The sequence below is a fragment of the Cavia porcellus genome, unplaced genomic scaffold (genome assembly GCF_034190915.1).
Source record: "Cavia porcellus strain 051 isolate PalLab524CR breed Dunkin Hartley unplaced genomic scaffold, mCavPor4.1 scaffold_5, whole genome shotgun sequence".
NCBI classification, from domain to species: domain Eukaryota; kingdom Metazoa; phylum Chordata; class Mammalia; order Rodentia; family Caviidae; genus Cavia; species Cavia porcellus.
The window spans coordinates 93,738,833-93,764,863 of NW_026947488.1; the positions used below are offsets into that span (position 1 = coordinate 93,738,833).

The following is a 26,031-nucleotide window of genomic DNA, read 5'->3' on the forward strand; positions in this document are numbered from 1 at the left end:
GGAATACGAAACGTAGGACCTGTAGTCAGGTCACGGATGACTCAGCTCCAGGAAGATGTGCGGTCATCACGCCCTCTGGCCACCAAAACAGTGAGCCAGGGGCTTGAGGCTGGCACTGGGATTCACTGCTACCGGAGCTTGTGTTTCCATGGGACTGGGAGAGCTGGGGCGAAGATAGCCCCAGGGAGAGCCAAGAGAGGCTGGGCCTGAGGTTTTTACCTCAGCAAGTTTGCTTAATTAGAGGGTTTAAGTCTGATATGTATGATTCTACAAGAATAATAATGCAATCAAAAAGCAAAAATTTTTTTTTTGTCTTTTTCCTTTTTATCGGTACCGGGGATCGAACTCACGACTGCCTGCTTGCAAGGCAGGTGCTTATGCCGCTGAGCTAAATCCCAAAAAGCAAATTAGAGAAATAAATGAAAGGAGATTATCGTGTTATTGTCTGATTCTTGGTTTTCAGAGGTTCCAGGGGAAGTCTGGATGTATGTTTTATTTTCCTTTTTCCTTCTGAGTTCTGATTCGCTCCCTGGCTAATCTAGCAACACCCATATCCCCAGGGCAGGAGAGGAGGTGACAACTCAGGACAGTTCTCAGAACAGAAATAAGGGGTGCATGTGGTCAGGGCACAGCCTGTGTTATGTAAGGCCCAGGTGGGCTGCAAGCCTGGCTTAAAGCTGCGCTGGTGCCATCCCAGAATTCTTTGCAAATCTGATCAAGGAACTTCATACTTTCATTCTATACCAGGCCTCACAAATTATGCAATTGTCCTTGTGTTTAGATTCAGCTTCTGACACTCAAACATTGGGTTGTGCTTCAAGTGACTGGATGGCACTCTCACCCACTATTCTGGGAGAAGACCCCCGGCATTCTTCCACCCTGCCCCGTCCCATTCCCCTTCCTTTCACAAATCACAAGCAAATCTTGTAAAGGCCATTTCTGGAATTCTCCTAAAGACCATACTAGGTAGACGCAATGCTTGATGAATTGTATCAATCTGAGAAGTTTAGAAGCTTAACTAAATCAGCTCATCAATTCTACATCCTGGGGTACAGAGGACCTACCCTAGGGCGGCTCTAGGCCTGGATGGTATATAGAGGAAATGAGGAAGGACAGATCTGCTCCTGTTTCTTTAGAGGAGCTCCACTCTCGGCCTTCAGCTGCATGGCCTCTGGCTTCTAGCATCCGCCTTAGATACTGCAGGCTTGAAGTGTAGACTCTTCAGCCTTCTATCCCAGACCCACTGCCTCCTGATACGGTTTCACATTGGGCCCTGCAGTGGGCCCCAGACCTTGGACTGAATCCTTCTGTCTCCATTGTGCAGATGCCCTCTGCACACTTTCACACACAGGCAACCTGCAGGCGACCATCATAAGCTGATCTCATAAATTCCTGTACCTTTGTGTACCTTGTGCTATACCTGTTTCTCTAGTCAGCATTGACTGATACAGCACACTTCCTAACTGAGGCACTAGCCAGCAGGTCTCCTGGCCCGGCCACTAGAAGGTGGGTACTTACAGGACCAGGACGGCGGGAGAGGGAAGCTGTTTCAGGTAAGAGGGGTACCATACGCTAATGGTTGCAGATCTTCTCCATAGTGTTTACACATATGGAAGCACAATGATATGGCAGAATGAGGGCGGGGGGTCAGGTCACGGTGTACCGAAAGACAGGTTACCCGACATGGGGATTCCCAGTGGTGAATTATTAGAAATCAGCGGCAAGCCATGCGACGTGGCGAAGCACTGTGTCCCTGGCAGTCAATAAATGCTGCACCCATACCTGGCCTGTGTGGTAGCCAGCGAACCAGTGCAGTTCTCACTCAAGCACTGCTCGACATTTTGCTTCATGTTAACGACTAAAAGGAAAGTGAAAAAAAAAATGGTTATACTTCAAAAAAAAAAAAAAAAGGAAGAAAGTGAAATACCAAAGACACAGGTTGGTTGGATTTTCACTCCTGTGTCAGTGACCTGAAAAACTCAATAGTTTTCAAATACTGTAAAACTATTCCTTTTCCCTCTCCGCTAGTGACAATGTAATCACTGCAGACCACATACACTCGTAAATTTAATCTTTTAACAATGCCCACATCTTTTCCTTAAACCTACACAAGCACACAGTAAGCACTTGTTTGAATACTTGATGCACAATGAATGCATACATGCAGAGCCTGGCACAGAGGAGGCCAGGAAAGTGACACACTAAATCCCCGAAGGCTTCACATGGAAATTCTAATGTTCTCCCGAGTGGGCCAACGCGTCCCACTATAGTAACACACAGACACGACTGAAAGAAGGCGTTCATCACGCCCGCAACTTAAACTTGCACCCATCAGCACACAAGGCCACCCTTTAACAGTGCGGCATGGGTAGGAACTCTAAAAATACATCTGTTAGTGTGTGTCCAGAACCTGTTGTTGGGATGTATGCATACTAAAAGCATTAAACATTATTGTATTCCCAATACCAAATATTGTAATCCAAATATTACAAGCCCTTTTCTAGTATTCCTCACAATCCAGAAAATGATATCTGTAATTCCACTGAGATGTTACTGGAGTCCTGGCAAATTAATTCTTTTTTTTTTTTTTTTTTTTTTTTTTTTTTTTTTTTTTTTTGTCTTTTTCGCTTTTTATCAGTACCAGGGATTGAACTCACAACCGCCTGCTTGCAAGGCAGGTGCTTATGCCGCTGAGCTAAATCCCCAGCCCCCTGGCAAATTAATTCTAATCTAGCACCTCCAGTGCAACCCATGGCAAGAGTAAAGACACTACAACATATTCAAAGTTAAGGGCAGCCACGGAGCCTAAGCCGATCCCAGTGAAAAGGTGTGGACAGAGACCCAGAGCCAAGGCCTCTCCCAGAATTTATTATCTTGTGAAGAAGGGGCTGGCTCAGTATGGTGAGGAACTTGAGGTGGCTGGCTGGATGGGGAGAAAAGCATCTTTGTAATACACAGAGACAATGACCTGCAGAAGGATCAATCTGTACCGCTCCATTAAGGTAGCAATTGAATTATTTTAAGAGGCTGTGTAAACTTATGTGCCTTGGAGACTCACAGCCTCTTTATTTTGAGACTCGCACCCAGTTGAGATTCCTCAAGGTGACTGGCTCTGCCATTCCACTGTATTCATATGTTTTACAGACAGCGCTGCGCAAGGAAACAGGAAACAGTCAGAATGGCCCACAGGTCACATATTGGTACTTCAGCCAGCCTTATCTGCATTGCTTAGAGCCAAATGAAGAGAGAAAGAAATACTCTCTGCACATTTCAGTATACAGAAATCAGCCTCCATATAATCAATGTTGCAGCAATTGTTCTGCATTCAAGGAGAGGTGCCCATGTAGTCTTCTACAAAGCATAAGTATTTTTAAAATACACCACAAAGTTTGTTTAGAGGTTCACTGTTAAAACACTCAAAGGATGCACCCTTTGCTCTTATCCCCTGGAGACAGCTTGATGGGAAGGTGAAGTCTTATGGACCTAGGCCCTGCACATTTTATCTCCATGTTACTCCCAGCATCTATTGCAGGGCTAAGTACACAGCTCATATCCAGAGAAATGATCCACAGCCTGCACACTGTACCCAGGATCATCGGTCACCAGCTCAAGTCTCTCCAGGCCCTGTGCCTCCTGCCTCACCTTGGGATCAATCTTCAGCCACTGTCTTCCATCATCACTCATGGCCAACCCTCGACATCCTGCTGAATTCAGGCGTAGCTTAACTCCACCATTTCCAGTCTGAACTCCTCTTCCCCAACAAACTCCAGCACCCCCTAACTGACCTCCCTACTTTGGATCTCAAGTCCTTACCTTCTAGCAAACAAAGTTATCTTTTGAAGATGGAAGCGTAACAATGGTTTCCTCAACTTGAAACCTCCAAGACCTTCCACTAGGCTTAAGGACCTGAACCCTTACTAGCACCTACAGAACCCTCCATGATCTGACCCCACACACTTTATAAGGCCTCATGCTCAGAACATTCTGGGAGCACGATCCTCAAACATCCCAAATTCATTCTAGTCACAGGGTCTTTGCAATTGTTGCTTCATCTGGGAAATGTCCCAAGTCCCTCTGGTCTTTACATTGCTGCTTCCTCATGGTGCAGGGTTCAGTTCGAATGTCAGCCCTTCAGATAGTCTATCTTGGAGCATCTAAAGAACTCATCACTACCCAAAAATATTTTATTTGTTTTGTTCTTGTTTGCTTCTTCTACTAAAGAATCAGCTCCATGAAGGCAGGAAACGTATGTGTTGTTCCCTGATATATCCCTCCATTACATGCAGCAAGAGTAAATATTTGCAGCAAATGACTAATAAAATACTAACCAAGAAGATATTACTTAGTGAACGAATGAACAAAAATGGGATCATGTCAGACACAGCGCTTTAGCCAGGAGTTTGCAAATTCTTCATCTGTGTCCTTCCAAAGCACCTAGTAACCCTACTTCTCCTTTCTTGAATCTGGAGCTGACACAAAAACATACAGTTCTGTCTATTCAGCACCAGGCTCGGCTATCTATCGATTTGTCACCCTGGCCAAGGAATGTGCAAGGGTGGGAATGAGCTTTACGAGCTTTACAGGGGCCAGTGCAGAGATGACTACTGAGTTGAGTGGCTTTCAACCCCTTCCTGGTTTCCAAGAGCACCCCTGCCCTGTAACCTACAGTCAAATCCAAGTCAAGTGTCAACACGAAGGAGTCCCAATGGCCAAAAATGAAACAATGCAAGCAAAGAAACACATATTACTGGAGAAGCATAAAAATAAATATCCACGTGTTCATACTAATATAAATAATGGCATAAGTAAATACATGGGAGAGATAGGAAGTGTTTTCTTTCTTTCTTCCTTTTTTTTTTTTTTTTTTTTTTTTGGTACTAGGGATTGAACTCACAGCCTTGCCCTTGCCAGGCAGGTGCTTACACCACTGAGCTAAATACCCGGCCCAGGAAGTTAATTCTTATAGTATTCAATAAATAAATGCAGAATTATATCCTTAATAAGATACTTATTAGGTATGCAAAGACAAGTAGAAAACCCTGGAAGATCCCACTTCTGCCAAGTTATCAAGATTACAGTCAGCAGTAACAGCGCTACCTACTGTAGCCAGGCGTCCCGCAGCACTGCATTGGTCCTGGAGTCCGCTAAATCCGAACTGGTAACGGATACCCTTTAAAATACAGTATGTTTATGCTCTTTTTTTTTTTTTTCGGTACCAGGGATTGAACTCACAACCTTGTGCTTGCTAGGTGGGTGCTGTGCCGCTGGGACAGATCTCTAAAATACAGTATTTTTTAAAAGTCAAAAAAAAAAAAAAAATCAAAGACTGAAGCATGTCCCAGATCAAAGCAGACCTGGCGGCCTGACAAAGTGAAGAAGGGGCCGCGCCTGAGTCCTGCTCCAGACTCCCGCCAGGCACGGTAACCAGAGGGCCAACGGCCAGGGTCATGTGTTTGGGTGAGGCGACCGCAGTGCCACCTTCTTCGCTTTCGTAACACACCGTGATTATGTAAGAGGATACAAGCGGACACTGGGTGAAAGGTGTGTGGAAAACTCCTGCTATAGTTTTGCAATCTTTTCGCATATCTAAAATCTATTCAAATAGAAGGCTTAAAATACCCATTTATCCATTTGAATGAAATTGAATGGCACATACAAATTATCCTTTGAAAATAATTTAAGACAAGAGAGCCACGCTGCTAGGAGGCGAAGATTGTAGCCGGCTTTTGCTCACCTATTCTCGCCTACTGCGCCGCGCATCCTCAAAGGAAGACTTCTGAGGGGGAGGAGGGGCGGAAGGCAACGCGAAGCGGCAGTATATGGACCTGAGGGCGTGCCGTAGCGCGGACCCGGAAGCATGGATATTTGAGCCTAGGGGCGTGCCATAGCGCGGAGTCTCTTGCCCTGGAATTTGGGCCTGGGGGCGGACCGTAGGGCGGGGTCGGAAGCAGCAGCTAGACGGCAGGGTCGCCACCCTCAGAGTTGACCCGTCAGACAGCTGCCACTGTGAGCGGCCGTCGCCATGTCGTCAGTGAATCCCATTCAGATCCCCAGCCGCCTCCCGCTGCTGCTGACCCACGAGGGTGTGCTGCTGCCCGGCTCCACCATGCGCACCAGCGTGGACACGGCCCGCAACCTGCAGCTGGTCCGGAGCCGGCTGCTCAAGGGGACGTCGCTGCAGAGCACCATCCTGGGTGTCATCCCCAACACGCCTGACCCGGCCAGCGACGCACAGGACCTGCCGCCGTTGCACAGGTAGGCCGGGCGCCCGCTCCCAGAGCCTGCAGCGGTCAGGCCGCTCCGAGCGCAAGGCTCGGCCCTCTCGCAGGAAATGGGAATAGAGCTGCCCAGCGACTATCCATGAGGTCGTTCAGGAAACAGTGGTGAAAACTGCTACTGGTTACCAGCCGCTTTGCTTAACCTGTCCCTTTCCCCGCCCCCTTCAATCTCCCGGGCCAGAGCCCTAAACTTCCCGGCCGTTTTCTCTCCGCGTGCTCCTTTCCTTTCCTTCCCACCCTCTTTTCCTCCTCGCCCCTCCCCCGTTCCTCTTTCTTTTTCCCTTGTCTTCATTTCCTCCTTCCTCCCATCAAGTTTATCTTTGAACTGAGACATTCTGTACTTCGCAAGTTTTGTGTTTAGTCTTGTTTTGGTTTTTTGGTCCTGAGCCGTTCCTAAAGTGCACCACTTTGTCTTAATTTTTGGGTGCTCTTCTACACTTGTGTATGTCCTCTTTTTTCCTCTCGCTTTACTCCACCCCCCCCCAACACACACCTTTTTAAAGGCCTTTCCTGTTCACATTTGCCTTTGTCTCCCTTTCTGGAACTTTTCCTGACGTCTAACCTTTGCTCCTTCTCGCACATGTTAACATTTACATTCCAACCTTACCAGATGAGACCCCACGTACGTCTAGTTCTTCATCTGTAATTTGCAGATTAACAACATCTATCCTTTGGGTGGATTAAATTAAGTGTATAGATTGCTTTGACCATGCTTGGTGAACAGTTGTAGAGCCCTTGAAATACTGCTTGTCCAAACTGAGATGCCTGAGTAACCAGTTATGATTTGCTAGGACTGTCTGAGTTTTAGCAATAAAAGGCTTGTGTAAAGTTCATCAATTCCAGGTAAACCAGGACAGTAGGCTACTCTGAAGGGGCTGTATATGTACAGTACACTTTACAGTTTGAAAAATCTTAGCATGAAAAATACTTTGTTGATTAATAAAGTCCAACATAGTCTACTACATGTGGCAATGGTAATATTTTGACAATATGAGATTAAATATCACCTATTTATTACGTGGCTCCTAAAATTACGTGGCTCACATTTTTATTGAACAGTGCTGACATGTAGTATTCTTTCAACAAATACTATCTTCAGACTCACCTCTATGCTCCTGCCTCCTATCTTTAACTGTATCTGAATTTGGAGATCCTTCTTCCCTGCATTGTCCCTCCTTTTTATTTTTTCTTTTTGTCTGATCCTGGGGATGGAACCCCAGACCTCACACAAGCTAGGCAAACGCTCTACCACTTAGCTGCCTTCTAGCCCTGTCCTTTATTTTCAAGGGGTTCCTGACTGAATAGATTTCTAGAGGCTTAAAATGAGGCTGTATTAAATCCTCTACATCACACACAAACACATAGGCCTTGTCACTGAACTCTTGGGACTGTTTTGATTAAAATCCCAGTTTTTCTTCAGGTTTTCAGAAGAGTCTGATAGTTGCTTGAAAGACAAAAACAAACAAAAACCTCTACAACAATGTAAATTTGTTCACATTGTTAAAGCTTTGCTTTTATCAAGCATGAACAGTAGTGAGCTCTCATCTACTTTGGTTATCCTGGACAGTTTTCAAGTTTTATTGCTCTTTGGCAGTTGTGTTGGATTCTGGTTCCCCTATGATTGACCCCACTCTTTAATCCTCTGCTTATTTCTTCCATAATGTTTTGCCTTCTGTTCCAGGCACTTTAGTTGCTGTTGAGGCAAAAGTGGTCATGAGTAGAGTTTTTTGGTTCTTGTTTTATGTATGTTATCGATTATTTGTGGAGTCTCTATATTTTAAAAGTAGAGTTACAGTTAGGTTGGTAGATTGCTGGTTTGAGTGACTGTTTGTTGATAGTATTCTTGCAAAGTTTTGCAGGATTTTTAATTTTTTATGTAAATTTCTCCAAAATAATAACTAAATCCTACTACCTGGAAGTAAACACTAATACAGTGGTACATTGGTTCATGAACCTTCTTGTTTGCAAATAATTTAGTTCACAAATAAAAACATTTGACAAAATTTTGTTTTGGGGGCTGGGGATTTAACTCAGTGGCATAAGTGCCTGCCTAGCAAACACATGGTCATGTTTGATCCCTGGTACCCCCCACCCCAAAAATAAATTGTTTTTGTTTGCAAATTACATCAGGGACAAACATGACCTATGATCATCTTGCCCACTTAAACAGGAATGTGCCCATCTTTTCCAAAATTGAGGAACAAACCCCGAGGTACCACTGTACTCAGGTAATGTGTAATCTGACCTTTTTATATGCTGCTTTTGTTCCAAACATTACTAGCAATGTTAAAATTTAATCACCTAAGTTAGAAAATGTGCAGTGAAATGTCTTGCAAGAATGGCACTGCAAGAAGCCACCTGATCCAACCTAAAAGATCTACTTGCTACTCAAAGAATATGTAGAAGAAAGAGTGCACTATATTCCTTGCTAACAGATTCTGAAGTCTTTTTTTCCTTATTGCGTCTTTTGAGTCATTATCCATGACGCTAGTCTGTTTCTGGGTTACCCCCATTCCTCCTGGTTACCTGTTTTCCAGAGTGCAGTGTCCTCCAGAGAGGCTGTGCCAGGTTCTGCTACTGCTTCCGATTCCTGGTGCACCAAGGGGTGCAGGTAACTGAGCTCAGACCGCCAGGGGCTGTCTGCTTCCCTGTGTCTCTTTGCAGATGCTGAGTCCCGGTGCTGCCACTGCCATTGTGAGCAGTGCGGTTGTGTCTATGTGTGAGTGTGGGACGTTGCTGAAGGCAGCAGTTCTACAGGAAGAGCTCTGCCTCCCCCTGCAGAGTCCCCCGCAGGATGCCCTGCTCCTTGTGTCTTTGCTCACCAGAACTGTAGTGGCTCCTGAGTGAATGTTTTTCTATTAGTGAAAAATGGACAAAAGGGAAAGATGGAAGCAAAGCTTTGTGAATAAGGAAGGGAGGAGTCGTCAAAGGGAGTGTAGGAGAATGGGGATAAAAGAATCAAGTTATATCATGTACAGGTACAAATTCCCTGTGATGAATGTGATCATTATGTACACCTAAAATGTATAATAAAAATCATTTTCTTTACAAAAAAAAAAAAAAAAAGAAGCATTCTAATTTAGCACTCCCTGCAGAGTCCCCTTCTCAAAGACGACTTTGAGATGGTCTTCTTCTAACCTGGAATTCTTCAGGGTCCATGGCTTCATTTTCCAGTAGTACTGATCCTGCAGCCCCTGTTGAGTTGCTGTCTTACACATCTGACATCCCAAGTTGGCTTTTAGCATATACCTAACACAGTATAAATACTTGTGGTCCAGACAGCAGATATGCAAGTCAGCCATTGTCAGCTGTTCAGGAAAAGGTAGTAGACTCTGTGACAAAACTAACCACAAACTTCAGTGGCTCCTTCCCAGGAATGTATAAGTTTTCTTTGTTTCCGGAGCTTTGATAGCAGTGCTTCTCTCATTAAGAGATCATTAAGTGTTCAGTTCTTTAAGTGTGAGTTGCTCATTAAGTGTTGCATAATTGCTGTGTTTCACAGTATTTCAGCTGTTTAAAAGCAATGTTAACAAGTATGTATTTTTATACTTTATGGTACAAATTCATCTTGTCCATCGTTGAAAGGAAAGAGTAAAATCTGTTATAAAACCTAATTCAGGATTAGGAGGAGCAAAGATGGCAGATAGATAACAGCTGGCTACAGAAGCTCCCTGAGTCAACTTAGGATTCAACATAATACAGAGTGGGGAGCCCCAAACAGAGGGAGATGAATTCTCTTGTCCCAAGAAGAAATTAAGGTGACTTGCCAACCATCTTAGGTCCTGCAGCTACTTGCCGAGCCGTCCGAGGTCCTGTCGCTTCAACATTGAGTTTGGGGGTTGGCGAGCCAAAAGGAAAGCTGAGTTGGCAAGGTGCCTACATCAATCTATGGTGAATGACGGGAGTGGAGCCATTCCATAATTAGGGGGGCTCCACCGGACAACATTCTGGGACCAGGCAGGACTGGCAAGTACAAAGGGCAGCAGTGACTTCAGTCAATTGTTCTCTTCCCAAACAGGATTGGTGGAGTGAGCTAGGCCTGGGTCATGTGACCCAGCTGAGTCACATGGGTTATCTGAAGTCAAGTCCCTGCTGCACTGGCGCACACTAACCACACTGACGTAGTGGGGCCTTGGAGGTTTGGCTGGTCTGGAGGGGAGATGGCGCAAAGTGATACAGTAGTTCAGGCCACAGCAGTTTGACTGATCCAGAGGGAGCCATCATACGCTGTCCCTGTCTGCAGCTCACTAGCACACTGCAGTGTGAAGGGTCATCTAGCCAGCGCACTTCAGAAAAATTGTAACCAACAAAGAAAGCAACTGGGTCCTCCTGGAAGAAGCAAAAAAGATGGGAAGAGGAAACACCAGCAAAAAGTCCCCAGGCCCCAACCCTGAGAACATTGACCCAGGACAGGTAAATACAAAGGAGAATGAGAACAGCAAACATGCAGTATCAGACACAGCACCAGTGGATGTAAAGAGATATATTCGGGACTCATAGACGAATTCAAAAGTGAAATATTTAGCCAAATAAAGCAAGATATAAGAAGATTAATAAAAGAGATACTAAGCACCCCTCAAGCAGACACAACCAGAAAAAGAGAGGAACTCAAACACAGGAGAGAATCATTTGGTGAAGAATATAAAAAAAAAAAAAAAATAGAATACATGAAGCAGATTCAAAGAGATCACCAGGAAATTAAAAACTATGGAAAGATGGCAAATCAGCTTGAAAGAAACTAAGGATAGATTATCCAAACTGGAGGACAATTTTGCAATGTATGAAAGGGAAAACTTTTTTAAAATAACAAGGAAACAAGCAGTAACAATACAAAGGCTAGAAGATGACAAAAGGATCTATAACTTGAGAATAAAGAATGTAAATGAAGAAGCTGGGATACAAACAAAGGAGCTACAAAAGTTATTCACAGAAATAATTAAGGAAAACTTCCCAAACATAAGAAAAGGAAATAATATTCTGATATATGAGGCATACAGAACTCCAGCCACCTACTACCAAAACAGAGCTATACCCAGGCATATAAGATCCCAGAAATTCAATATAAGAACAGAATATTAAAAGCTGTTAAGAGACAAGAAACAGATAACCTACAGAGGAAGACTACGGCAGACTTCTTGACACAAACCATCAATTCAAGAGCCTGAAGTGAAATATTCCAAGCCCTGAAAGAAAATAACCTCCAGCCCAGATTGATATACCCTGCTAAACTATCTCTGAAAATTAAAGGAGAAGCAAGATGCTTCCAAGACAAAGAGGAACTTGGGAAATTTGCAACCACCAATCCAACTCTACAAAGAATATTGCAGGGCCTTCTAGAGAGAGAGAAAAGTACTAAGATTCCAGGAACAGTGGCAGAGAGGCCTCAATGAATGGAGCGGAAAACAGAATGAAGAAGATAAGCAGACAACTGATGGGAAAAAAAAGAGCATAACAGAAATGAGGCAGAGAAGATTTTATTCAAAACTGATATGATTGATAATATCAAGCCTAAGCGTATAGGCAACTACACTGAAGATGACAAGACTCTACAATATACATTCTGGTTTGATAACTGCTGGTTTTTGAAGTTCTATACTATATACAAAGTGGTGTTTTTATTAATACTGTTATGTACTGACATATTCAATTGTACTGTCTGATGATATAACCAATTCTGTTGGAGATAACAAGAGACAACACAGAAACCATGGTAGAACTCTTTGTACAGTGGTCTTATATGTTTATTTCATTTCATTGTGTTTATAGGAATATGTTTTGTTCTGCCTTACTTTTTTTGTTTGTCCCTCTAATATAGAAAGGATAGAAATACATGTTAAGACTCATGCATGTGTAGAATCTATAAACAGTTTATGAGAACTGATCTTATGACACATGATGAAATGAACAGATACTTTGAAGAAAAAGAGACATTAAAATACCCAGTGCTGATCCTGGAGTGTAATAATGTGAAACCCAGCAATAGTATTATTCTTTGTTCAGAGTGATATTAGCCTGCTTGGGTTTATTCAATTTCAACATAATTGATACGGATAACTGCATGTATATTTAAGTGTATAGTATTGAAAACCATATTTCTAAGTTTTTGTTGGATAGTTGAACAGAACTGGTTGCAGTCTCACTGTTTGAATCCCCACTTTATAAGCTCCACTTTAGTATCTTGAATAACTATTTGTAAGAAGACAATCTGGAATCATCAACTAGTGATTTATTACTGTTTATTTTTTTCTTTGAAATTATGTATTATTTCTACCTGTTTTCTGTTTTGTTTAGGCTTTCCTTAAAGTAAATTTTAAACAAAGACACTACAGTACCAGTGCTGATCATGGAGTGTCTTGATGTGAAATTCAGCAATACTATTCTTTGTTCAGAATGATTTTAACCTGCTTTAGTTTGTTTAATCTAAACATAAATGAAGATATGGATACCTGCATGTATGTTTAAGTGTATTGGATTGACAACCATGTTACTAATTTTTTGTTGTACAGTTGAACAGAACTGTTTGCGGTCTCGCTGTTTGAATTCCCACTTTACATGTTCCATTTTTGTATCTTGAACAACTATTTGTAAAACGACAATATGTAAACATCAACTAGTGATTTCTTACTGTTTTTTTCTCTGAACATATGTATTATTTCTACCTATTTTCTGTTTTGTTTAGTCTTTCTTTAAATAAAATTTTTTTTAAAAAACCTAATTCAGGGGCCCTGTGCCTATTAAATATTCTTATAACCATGGACAATTAGTTTGTTTTTCCTATTCTTGAATCTCAGTTACTTACTCATAATGAGATAATGCTACTTTCCTAATAGGGGCAAAAGGCTATATAGAATGAAATAATGTTTATGGGAGCCTTTTGTAACTGTGGCGCTTTCTAACCCTATTTGCTAGTGGTATTATTCACTAAGTAGAAAGTTTAAAATGTGAATTTTACAATAGAGGGTTGGAAGAGAGGATTAGGAGACCCTGTGGATTTCCAAGGTGGGCAGCTGAGCTAGCATCATTACAGAAAGAATTTGAAAGATTGAGGATTCCATGACACAGGTCATGTTTTTCTTTAAAAGTGTGTATTCTGGTCAACTCTGGGATCAGCTAAGAGCCAATTAAGACATTTAAAATCTTCATCTCATGAGGAAGAGAGAGGTGCTGAAGTCCTGCATCATCTTGGTCCAGTTTAGGATATCTTTCTTCCATTGTGAGCAAAAGTGTTGAGCTAGTTGTGTGAGAAACCTCAGTTTTAGTATCACTTTTTGTCAGTGATATTGGCCAGGTTATTAAATTTATTTCTGGTCTAGAAGTTTGGGTTCAGCACATCTTCTTCTCTTAGTGCCCCTTGGTTTCTGCCTTCTGCAGGCAGGGGCTCTGGTCTCTCACCTTGGCTGTCTCTGTGTCCTAACAAGCTGCAGACTGCCTGCGGGAGCACACCGTGGTGAATGGCATCTGCTGTGAATTAACAGTCTTAAGTTGGTTTCTGATCACTTCAGGTGTTGCTGATTTTCTCAGGCAGGCTGAGTTGGTTTTCAGGAAATGGAAAATGTGGCTTACTATTGGCTAGTGTCTGCAGAAAAGTAGCCATGTCACATGTAAAGTGGTAAGTGCCAAATCATCTCAAGTTTTTAAAGCACGTGGTTTTTCCCTCTTGTTTGACTGAAGTTATTGTCTGTGTCAGTTTTTAATCCCTTTATGCACAACATGTGGAAAGAGTGGTGAGGAGGGATGGAGCAGCTCAAAGTCAGCTGAGTAGCGGAAGAAAACAAAGGTTATCATAATCCACTGAATGCAGAATTCGAGAGGAAGTAAATGTGTATAGAAGCAAAATGCACTTAGCCATTTCCGTGCTGTGTGCGGACGTGACGTATCTGAGGTGAGCAGGCGCATGTTCCAGTACGACCAGTTTCCGAGCTCCAGCAACGTCTCCTTTCTTTTTTTCAGTTACCACCTGTGCTGTATCTGAGGGGAGAGAATGTCTAATGGAACGCTTGCCACATGGAAGTGTCTTCTGAATGCTCATCTTTTTGTTTTGTATAACTTTGGCTTAGTTGGGATGAGACTTCCTTTCCCAAATTAAGTTTATATGTGCGTTGGTCAAAACATGAAACTTGTCAGCCGGTACTAGATTGCCTCTTGAACGAGGTTTACCCTCCTGAGGGGAGGGTCTCCAGCTGTCCTCAGCCCATGACAGGGCGTGGCTTACAATGTTTAGTCCCCACGTTCAGAAACCTAGGATTAAGGGTACAGATTTCCAGATTTCAATGATGGTTTATGATAAGGAGGATGTGTAGACATTTAATGGATCATATAAGAATTGCTTTGATGATCCAGTAAAACTGGTATTGGAACAGAGGTTTCTTACATTGGTCTATACTATTTGTCTATTTGAAATGTTAATATTTATTCTGGTACAAGATTGCCTTATTCATGGTTGGCAAAGTTAGATGAATAATTTCAGGAATTACATTTTTATGCTTAAATAATTCAGATGCATGTGATTTCTTAATTTTTGAAACAGCTGCCAGTTATGAGATCATCCCTAGTTGATGGTGGCGATTTACCATATTTCAGACTAGATGCTAAGTTAAAAAGAGAAATACTTCATTTCCACTCTAGATGTTCTTTATTTTTTAAATGACTTTCTTAGAAAAACCAACCTTCTGAAGTGCCCTGTGCCCTGCCTGCGGTATCTGTGACCACATCATGCATGTTTTTCAGGATTGGGACTGCTGCCCTGGCAGTCCAGGTCGTGGGCAGTAACTGGCCCAAACCCCACTACACGCTGCTGATCACCGGCCTCTGCCGGTTCCAGATCGTGCAGGTCTTAAAAGAGAAGCCCTATCCCGTGGCTGAGGTGGAGCAGCTGGACCGGCTGGAGGAATTTCCCAACACCTGCCAGAGCAGGGAGGAGCTAGGAGAGCTGTCAGAGCAGTTCTACAAATACGCAGTACAGGTGAGCGTCTTTCTTGCCTAACTCTCATTTTCCTCTTAATTGTTTTTGCTGTTTTATGATGATTTTCATAGGTGGTGACGTTTTAGGGCAGTATACATTTAGATGGTTTAATAATATTTTATAATATATTTCACTTTGCTTTTTTCTGTGGGTGTAACTAGATCATTCTAGAATATATTAACTTTTTTGGGGAAAAACTTTAGAAATTTAGATTTATGGAATGTAAAGTTTAATGTTACATTAAAATACAACACAGAAGCTGTTTATCACTAAAACATCTAGGCAGCAATTCCAGAAGTCGTATTGCCTCAGAAGTCCAGTTACTGTGTCTGTCATAAGGATGAAAGCTGAAGCTGACTTCAGATGTGGGGTAAACTTACTGAACTAGGCAGGAGAGTGCACTTTACACACAGGCTAAACCCTGGATTCTTTCATGCTAGCTTCAAGGCTTTTTGTAAACTGGATAGAACAGGGGTCTGCTTTTCTCACCTCATTTTCTCTCCCACCTGAATAAAACATGTTATGAAGTTGGATCGTACAGTGTAGTCTCCTGCATCCCAGCTGATAACTTCCCGGGATGTAACTGGGCCCCTGATTTCTGTCTTTAACCTATCCACCTGCTGAGCCTTTCTTGAGGAACAGAAAAACCAGTTTTGGGGCTGGCTTTTCCTGAGGAAGGAACCTTTACCAGCCTTTGGTAAAGCCCGGGCTGCAGTGCGATGCGGGGAAGGCAGAGGCCTGTGCGGCCTGTCCGAGGCCCCCCGGCCCCGAGCTCCTGTCAGCCCCCCACCACAGCCATCGGGCCAGGGCCTGGCATCCTGTTACCTCACCTGCCTCTGATTTCGCCTTCTCTTCTCTGTTGGTAGTTGGAGTTTTCACATTTTGCTGCATGCTTTTTCAGCTCTTGTAGGGTGTTAATGTTTCTTTCTCACTTCTTTATGTTTATTTTTAATAAAAATCTATTATGCATTACTAAAATTTATCTTACAGACCTGTTTCCATAACAGATTTGAATTTGTCTCTGCTTTAACTGCCTTGTACTGAGCACTATAGTGAGCGTGACAAGTAGTTTCTACTCAGTGTCTGGGAGTGAATTTTTTAAAAATTTTATTTAAAGAGAAAGCAAAACAGAAGAAAGGGTAGAAATAATACAGAATTAAAAAAGTAAGAAATCACTAGTTGATAAATTACCTATTGTCATCTTAGAAATAGTTGTTCAAGTTACAAAATTAAAGCATACAAAGTAGACATTCAGACAGTGAGACTGCAAACAGTTCTGTTGAACGATCCAACAAAAACTCAGTAATACGGTTATTTATCTTATACACTTAAATATACATGCAGTTATATCCTTTAGAGCACTTTCTTTTCCTTTTTTACAATAGCAATTATACATTTTGGGTTTTATTACTCCTACATTTCTTATTACTTTTTACACTAGAGACACAATGTGATATTTATAAATATGGTTCTTATTTATTTTACTTATGGGAATAGTCTCAAGTTGCCTCCATTTACCTATGAAGGCTTCAAGATCATGTTTTTTATAGCTGAGTAATATTCCATTGTATAAAAATACCACATATTTTTCATCCACTCTGCAGTTGATGGGCATTTTGGTTGTTTCCAAGATTTAGCTATTACAAATTGTGTTGCTATTGGGAGTGAATTTTAACTCTTTTATTTTCTTAGAATGAATTTCTAGGAGTAAGGCTCTTCAAATTTTATTATCTTCTTTCTTGTTAACAGCCTCATAATTATACTTTAATTCCCTGATTCTAGGCAGGCCACAGTAGATCTTTAAATTACATTGTTTTTAGAATGGTTTGGTTGTCATTCTAAATACAGAATCTTATTAGAGTTGACCAAATGAAGATTTGATAATCATTTAAAAATTGATATGAACTAAGTTTTGCTATGTTAATTCCAAAATTTGTCACAATGCCAGACAAACTTAAATATCATATCATATATGAGAAATCCAAAATATAAATACACTTAAAAGCAAAATAGAAGATAGATAATGGGAAACAGGGAGACAGGGTCTTTTGCAGAAGGAAAAGAGATGAAGAGATGGAGGGAGGGAGGGAACAAAGAGGGACTTACGTCCATGCCCCAGCTCCCCACACTGAGCATTATCATTGTATGCTGCAAGCATGGCCCAATACAGTTTTTATAAATTCCTAGTCATATAACAAACATGTAGTTTTTGCTTAGGCTTTGTGCCTAAAAGTAGCGTGTGTGAGGATCTGCCAGCTGGAGTCCGTTCAGGTCCCAGGTACAGATTCAGCTCAGACAGCCCTTCTCGTATTGCCAGCCAGAAAGAGAAGCTGTGGGCACCTCAGCTGCCCCTGCTCTCTCACCCAGCAGGAGCTGTCCGTGTGCCCAGGTGTTCCAAGGGTCAGTTTAGAACTCGCAGCCACGCCTGCGTTCAAGGGCAGTGAGGCAGACGCAGCTCCACTGTGTGTGCAGAACGAAAGGGAGTCTGTTGATAGCCCAATTGACCATGGCAGTTACCAAAGTTCGTCTGGGGTTTAATCTGTCTTTACTCTTAGTGTCACTCTAGACCCTAGTTTTACTTCATTGTTCTTTTGCTTATTTCTTAAAATTATTCAGTCAGTGCTCAAATTTTAGCTAATTCAAGTGTAGAATTTTAACTCCTACTTGGCTACCATAACAGTGTCAACTGTTAAGTTTCCAGGGACTAATAATTAACTGTGATTGTGTAAGCAAATGTCCTGTTCTTTAGAACAAGGGTCATGATGTTTGTATCTTATTTGGAAATGCAATAACCACCGTAATAGTCATAGTGTGAGTATGTACAGAGAGACAGCAAATGTTGTTTTGTAAAATGTTAAAAGTTGATGAATCTAAAAGAATATATAAGAGTTCCTTGTTCTATTTATTATACTATCCTTCAACTTTGTCATAAGCTTGAATTTTTTCCAAAGTAAAGTTTAATATAAAAATCAGCACAAATTTACAGTCTTTAATTACCATTGGTATGCAGTGCTCTGAGGCGGTTTTGCTTGTATTCTTACTGCCCTGTTGGAATTGCCCCTTTCCTCTGAGCGGTGAGATGCCTGTATGATACCAGTGTCAGTGATCTTGCAGAAGTGAAGCCTGATGCGCAGTCAGGCTGTGTGGGAATCCACGACTAAGCCAGGATTTCATTGAGAGCTCTTCTCCCCTAGTTGGTGGAAATGTTGGATATGTCCGTGCCCGCTGTTGCCAAGCTGAGGCGTCTTCTAGACAGTCTCCCGAGGGAAGCGTTGCCGGACATCCTGACTTCAATTATCCGAACCAGCAACAAAGAGAAGCTCCAGGTACAGTGCTCACCTCTTGAAGGCTCAGTTGCCTGGCCTGTGTTTATGTAGGTCTAGACAGTGAGCGGGTAGATTTGGAGCCTCAGGAAAGGACTACTGGAGACTCAGAAGTAATGAAAATGGCTTTAAATTAACTTTTAAAGTGATTATTTTATGCTTTTGTTCACATAAGCAGCCCTTTTATTTGCACAGTCACTACTAGTAGCTGGTTAATTTATGGGAAAAGTTATAGCCGTGTCTCGTTTTTGAAAAATAAATTTTAGCGTAAATAATGAACAGACAACACTTTATCTCAACACTTTATGAACGTGTGCAGACATGGCCTTTCCTTTGTACATGGCCCCACCCTATCAGAACTCTCGGCTGTTTGCTGTGTAAATCACTCCTGGGCTGCATTATCTATGATTTTCAGATTTTATTTCTTTGATACAAAATAAGTTTGAAAGCCAGGCATGGTTCACATGCTGTTATCCCAGTCCTCGGGAGGCTGAGGCAGGAGAAATACGTTTCAAAGACATTTGAAACATCTAAATACAGAATCCTAGATTTGAAATTCTTAAGACTCTACGTTTTCTTTTTTCTTTTTTTTTTGTTTTTTTGAGACAGGATCTCACTATGCAGTTCAGGCTGGTCTTGGGGTCACTTTGTAGCCCAGGCTGGTCTCAAACTCGCAATGATCCTCCTGCCTCAGCCTCCCCAGTAAGTGCTGGGTTTACAGGCATGAGCCACCACGCCCAGCTCGACTCTAGGTTTTCTTGCATATGTATTTTTACAATATTTGTAAGCAACCTGTAGGATTCATTGAATCTTCCTAAAACACTTAGTTTTCATTAAACAAGTCTTATTTTGTCCACTCACTTAATATTTAAACAAGGTGATGGGTGTGGCGTTGCTTATCTCTGAGACCAGCAGTAGGCTGCTGAGGCAGGAGAGTCACTTCAGGTTTAAGGCCAGTCCCTACAATGTGGTGAAACTGTCTCAAAAAATCCAAAACAAAGCGAAATAAAATGGCAATTACAATAGCAGGCACAATTATTCTAAACAGGCTGGGTATCAACAAAGGACTGCATGTGGAGGCAGGCACTGAGGTGGGCAGGGCGCTGCAGTCATCTTCGGCCCAGGGAGATCCATCAGGAATGCTGCTACTCCCTCCCTGTGTAGAAGTGTTACATTTGGGTCTAGAATTTGAGAGCTCAAATGTAGACACTTTCTATGCTTTAAGAAAAGAATCCTCAGAAGGCATTGAAATCCATTGTGTGTGTGGTTCTTAATCAAGGAATACATAGCTTCACTTTTAAATGAAAAACCCAGATAGATCCTCTTGTTCTGTTAGTTGTCGCATATTCATTTCAGATAGCTTTGCTGATGAGTTAATTTGTTGGTCACAGTGTGGCTATGAATATTCATGAGGTTTTTTTACTCAACAATTTAAGTCATGGCTGTTGATTGCTAATTTTTGGAGTGTGTGTTTCTAAGAGCTGCTATCAATGGACTCCTGCTTCACAGATTTTAGATGCTGTGAGCTTGGAGGAGCGCTTCAAGATGACCATTCCTCTGCTTGTCAGACAGATTGAAGGTCTGAAATTGCTTCAGAAAACCAGGAAGCCCAAGCAAGACGATGATAAACGGGTGCGTGTTCTCTTGTTTCATTTGGGGGGAGCCTTATGTAGCATGAGATTCAGGATGTTTGGAAGAAAAATACTTGAACTATAGAAGTTCACTATGTCTGATAAAGTCCTGTCCTTTCCATGCCTGAATTTTTACTTTTTTAAGCATGTAAGCATTTTCTCCCTGTTTTGTTGTTTTAGTAATCAAAGAAGTAGTTTACTGAACCATTTTGTCAAACATGTCATTTCTAATGTTTTCCATGTTTTAAAAAATAGCAAATAATTATGATGCATTTGCTCATAACTTTTTAAACTGCATGTAGTATTAAGAACATAATACAAAATTATTTCCTAAAAAGATTGTGTTGTGTAATAATTTGGTTTTTTTTTAATTTATAAAAGTATAAATTTTTTTTTTGTCTTTTTCATTTTTATCAGTATGAGGGATCAAACTCACAACTGCCTGCTTGCAAGGCAGGCGCTTATGCCGCTGAGCTAAATCCCCAGCCCCCAAAAGTATAAATTTTAAGCTGGACATGTCTAGAATCCCAGCACTTGGAAGGCTGAGGCAGGAGGATCACTGCAAGTTCAGGGCCAGCCTGGGCTACAAAGTGAGATCCTGTCTCAAAAAAATAAAAAGTGTAAATTTTCTTTAGTCATACTTTGAGTCTTTTCCTGTCTTTTAAGCTTAGAGCCTTTTATCCTCTAGTGGTTTGACAAGCCATGTATCTGTTTAGCTTTTTAGCTTCACTTTAGATTGATTTTTTAAAAGTACAGAACTCTTTAACCCATGTTATTTTGCTTTGTGACTCAGGTGAAGACAGGCATTATTTTTCCCCAAGCAGCCTTTTATTTGACTCAGCACTGCTTATTAAATGATCTTCCGTTCTCTACTATCATGCAGTAATTACATTTATTATAAATAATGCAGTCATTTGCTCAAACTACATTGAGCTGGTGCTTGACTGTTTTTATGCCTGGGCAAAGTTAAGATCAGCAAGATAGATTTGACATGGGTAAAATGTGAAAGCGGCTGTTCTCTGACAGCATTGGAGAGTCAGAACTCTGAATAGCCCTAAGGGTTTGACAGTCAGCAGCACCACAGTGTTCCTGCATTGAGAGAAAGAAGAGCCGATGACAGAACAGGCATATCGGAGGAGTCAGGAGGAGGAGGAGTGCCAGCCCGGGCTCGGAGTGAGCGCATCCCACACCAGTTAGCAAGCCCCAGAAGTCTGAACCAGTTCTGGCAGGAGAGCACAACTGCGGCTTCATTCGTTTTGTGTGGAGAATCAAACCCATCTGCATTCTGCACTGGGAGTCACAGAAGTTGGAGCTTAGTATCAGAAAAGGGTTACTGTAGTTCAGAAACAAAATTCCTAAGTACTGCAGAACATGACCAAGTAAGAGATGGTTAGATGATGGCCAGTAGGAATCAGAACACATTATTTAGAGTTAGCCTAAAACTTGTCTCCTTTTTATATCTGAAGACAAGTTGGAAAGTGCTGTTTTAGCAGTTGAGTGGAAATGTATAAAAAAGTGCTTTTGTCTTAACCACAAAATCATGGATGTGCTTTTAAAAGTTTCACTTATAAAAAAATTTATTTTCAGTCTTTTATCATTTTTTAGATTTTATTTTAAAGAGGGTAAAATTAAACACAACAAAACCAGACATAAGAAAGCAATGTAAGAGACACAGATTTCAAAGTGAGACAACCAGAATTTTCACTATCATATTGTCTCTTGTTTTCTTCCAAATAGTTGTTCATATCTTCACATACAGAGAATTCATGCAAAACTACATAGTATAAAACTGATCCGAACAGGATGATGAAGGCATTTTAGGTCTTCAAGACCAGACAATAAGGAAGTTAACAATGGCTGTCATAGTGTCTCTCATTTTCTTCAGAGTAGCTGCCCATATGTTGAAATTGAACAAAACAGGACTAAAATCACTCTGAACAAAGACTAATAGTATTGCTGGCTTTCATATCATGATGCTATGGAATCAGCACTGGGTACTGTAGTGTCTCTTTTTCTTCAAAGTAGTTGTTCGTTTCATCATACATTATATGATCAGGTCTCACAAACTGTTTATAGGTTCTACACATGTATGAGTCTCTACATGTATTTCTATCCTCTCTGTATTAGAGGGAAAAACAAAGCGAGACAAAACAAAACAAATTCCTAGAAAAACATGAAATGAAAAAGTCGTATAAAACTGCAATACAAGGTGATCTACAATGGTTACTGTGATGTCTCTTGTTATTGTCAATAGAATTGTCTATATCATCAGGCATAGTATAATTGAACATAGCAGTGCATAACAGTATTAATAAAAACAAAACATTGGAGACTTCAAAAACAGGTAATAGTCAAATCAGAGTGGGTATCCTATTGAATCTTGTCATCTTCAGAGTAGTTGCCTATACTCTCAGACCTGATACTATCAATCAGAACAGATTCAAATAAAATCAGTCAATACAAAACAGCAATCTAACAAACCAGATTCAAATAAGGTAATTCATAATAAGACAGTGTAAGTTATACAGGGCTTCAGATCAAGGTAATAGGAAATTAAGGATGGTTACCTAATATATCCTGCTATTTTTGGGATAGCTATCTGTGCCCTCAAATCTAGTACAAGTAGACAAACTGGAACAGAATATAATCAAACTAAACAGAGCAGTGAGAATAATGTGGGTTTTAAATCCTCATACACTATTAACAATGTCTACTGCCTTCCTTTTTTAGATAATTCCTCCCCTTTCACTTTCACAGGGTGCCTTGTACATTTTGGGTCCCATTAAACTCCTTTGGTTTTTAGATTAGGGATGCAATCCACTCTTTAACTAAGTGGTTCTGAACCTTTTTACACCTGGGCTTGATCTTAGGTTGTATTCCTTTACCTACAAAAGCCTCAAGGTTTTTCTTTGTTACAGCTGAGTAGTTCTCTACTACACAAAAATAGCATGTCTTTCCAACCTATTTGCAGGTGCTGAATGGCTGCCCCTATTTCTGTCTGGTTCTCTGTCACATAGAGCATTGTTTTCTCATATTTGACTTTTGGTCCATAAACCATCTTTCAGGTTAATTATATTTCCTATACAGAGCATCTCGATGGACCCTATCTCCTGATCCTGTGTTTCTTTTTGGTAGCGTATCAAGGCCATCTATATTAAAGATTATAGCCAACCTTCTCTGCCTCATTTATACTATGCTATTTTTCTGCCATTGGTTGTCTACTTTTCTCCTTCATTCCACTGTCTGCCCTGTTCATTGAGGCCTCTCTGCCACTATTCCTGCCATCCTGGTGTGTGTTCTCTCTCTCTCTCTCTCTCTCTCTCTCTAGACTGTCCTTCAGTATTTTTTGTAGGGTTGGATAGGTGGTCATGAACTCTCCCAGTTCCTCTTTGTCATGGAAGCATCTTGTTCTCCATTAATTTTGAGAAACAGTTTTACAGGATACTATCTGGGTTGGAGGTTATTTTCTTTCAGGGCTTGGAATACTTCACTCTAAGCTCTTCTTGATTTGATAGTTTGTGTCGAGAAGTCTGTCATGATTTTCATGGGTTTTCCTTTATAGGTGATCTGTTTCTTTTCTCTGATAGCTTTTAATATTTTGTTCTTGTGACAAATTTCTGGGATCTTGATTATTATACATCTGGGTGTATCTCTGTTTTGGTTATAGCCGGCTGGAATTCTGTATACTTCATACATCTGAATATCATTTCCCTTTCCTATCCTTAGGAAGTTTTCCTTAATTATTTCTGTGAATAACCTTTGTATTTCCTTTGTGTTTACCACTGCTTCTTCACTCACATTTTTTATTCTTAAGTTACAGATCTTCTTGTCATTGTCTAGCCTTTGGATTGTTACTACCTGTTTCCTTGTTATTTTTAAGAGATCTTTCTTTTCACGATTATACATTGCAAACCTATCTTCAAGTTTTGTTAATCTATCTCTAGTTTCTTTCAGGCAAGTTTGCAGCTTTCAATGGAGTTTTTAATTTCCTGGTAATCTCTTTGAATCTGTTTCATATAGTCTAGGTTTTTTAAAAATATTCTTCATCAAAGGTTTCTTTCCTTTTTTTATATTCCTCCTTTCTTCCATCTGTGTCTTCTTGAAAGCTGCTTAACATTTCTTTTATTAATCTTCTTGTATCTTGCTTTACTTATATAGAATTTCAATTTTGGGGCTGGGGATTTAGCTCGGCAGCATAAGCGCCTGCCTTGCAAGCAGGCAGTCGTGAGTTTGATCCCCAGTACCGATAAAAAGGAAAAAAAAAAAGAATTTCAGTTTTGAGTTTGTCTATAATGTCACAAAGATATTTCTTTATGTCAGCTCATGCCATGTCCAATATTGCATGTTTAATTTCTTTCTCTTGTCATGTTTTTGGTTTCTTCCGTACAGGTATATGGTGGAGGTCCCTGCCCCTTTCCTTATTGATTATGATTCTTCTGAAGCATGCTGGCTAGGGATTTCTGCCCTCTCGAGTTTGCTGTCAGTCACTGAGGTACAAGCTGGGCCAGTGTAGGCTGGCCCCTCCCCTCTGAGCCAGTCAACCAGCAGAGGCCTTCACTACATTAGTGTGTGCCGTGCAGATGGAACTGATTTGGGACAACTTTGGGAACAATTTAATCTCTGGCTATTGGGTCCTGGCCAGGGATATGACCAGCCCAAGAAGATGCCACCAATCTGCTCTGGGCAGGGAGCAACCACTGAAGTCACTGCCATTCCTTGTTCAGGCCTGTCCTGCCCAATACCAATATGTTGTCCAGCCTGTCACCCCTCTCCCACAGGAAGGCCAGATCCCAGCACTCGCCTCGGGTTAGTGCAGGTCTCCACACCACTCTGTTCTCCGTTGGGCTCACCACCCCCTGACTTTAGCACAACTATGGCTCCAACAGTGAAAGCACCAGGACCAAGAGTTTGACTGACTCTGATGGAAGTGCCACGACCAGGAGCCTGACAGCTCCTTTCCCTTTAGTTTCTTCCTGGGTCAAGAGGATCCATCTCCCTGTGTCTGGTCTCCAGGATGTTTTATCTGCGCTGTTTCTTTCAGAGAGGCTCCCTATTTTACTGCTTACTGATCCGCCATCTTCCAGAATCTCCCAGTCTTTTATCATTTAAAATATTTTATATCTGCTAAAGACATGTAAGACTAAAAATAGCTTCTTACAAAAATCTTTTTATAAAATTAAATTCTTATCTATTGCTGTATGTTTTAACCTTCTTGTATTTGAATGTATTAGACAGTTTCAAAGCTTAAAAAGTTAATCTTGAAGGCTTATAAATTAAATACCAGTATTTACTCTGTTCCAGTAGTGTTTGGCGTTGGTTCTTGATAATAATTAGTTGAAAATTTCAAAGAGTACATGTGGTGATTCTACAATACACCAGAGAGATTATGGCAAAAGCACATAGTTGCAGGCTGTTTGGCTTGATACTGACCGTGGTTGCTGCATTGGAGAGAATAGCTTCGGCCTGGTGGGATGGAAGCCAGGCTGCCCTGCGCATGTGGAGGCAGGGAGATGGTGGCCTCAGCCACCTGTGGGCAAGCAGACAGGACGAGAAGGACCACAGTGAGTAGTGCAGCCCATCGGTGAGATAAGGTGTTTTCAGAAGAAAAAGGTCTCCCGTTGAAGTCCATGTGAATAGAGCCGAAGTCAGAAAGGTTGGTGACGTGTGACAGAGGCCTGCTAGTAAGGGGGAAGAGTGAGATTTATCTTACATCGGTGGTGAGTAATCGTGGGGAAGAGGCTGTAGTGACGATGTTAGCTCGATGAAGGTAGCATCAGGATGCTCTACTTATTTCTAGTAGGCAGTTCTTTGAATTTTTTCTCACGCAAGTAGCATTG

General features: G+C 41.4%; 2 protein-coding genes across 17 annotated transcripts in view; one reads left to right on the forward strand and one right to left on the reverse strand.

Annotated features, from left to right (window-relative positions):
• The window catches only part of LOC100717367 (ATP-binding cassette sub-family C member 12), a 98,152-nt gene extending 92,231 nt beyond the window's left edge, over window positions 1-5,921 (reverse strand). For 14 of the 16 annotated variants that reach the window (XM_063249314.1, XM_063249316.1, XM_063249319.1 and 11 more), the window contains exon 1: window positions 5,735-5,870. The gene's annotated coding sequence lies outside the window, so the exon portion shown is untranslated. The other 2 variants (XM_063249307.1, XM_063249309.1) reach the window with 2 other exon arrangements.
• Lonp2 (lon peptidase 2, peroxisomal) overlaps window positions 5,864-26,031 on the forward strand; it is a 94,220-nt gene continuing 74,052 nt past the window's right edge. The window contains exons 1-4 of the mRNA XM_003469431.5: window positions 5,864-6,255; window positions 15,006-15,240; window positions 18,435-18,566; window positions 20,073-20,195. Of these exons, the coding sequence (XP_003469479.1) occupies window positions 6,023-6,255; window positions 15,006-15,240; window positions 18,435-18,566; window positions 20,073-20,195 (723 nt within the window). The 5' untranslated portion in view covers window positions 5,864-6,022. The remainder of the gene's footprint in view (window positions 6,256-15,005; window positions 15,241-18,434; window positions 18,567-20,072; window positions 20,196-26,031) is intronic.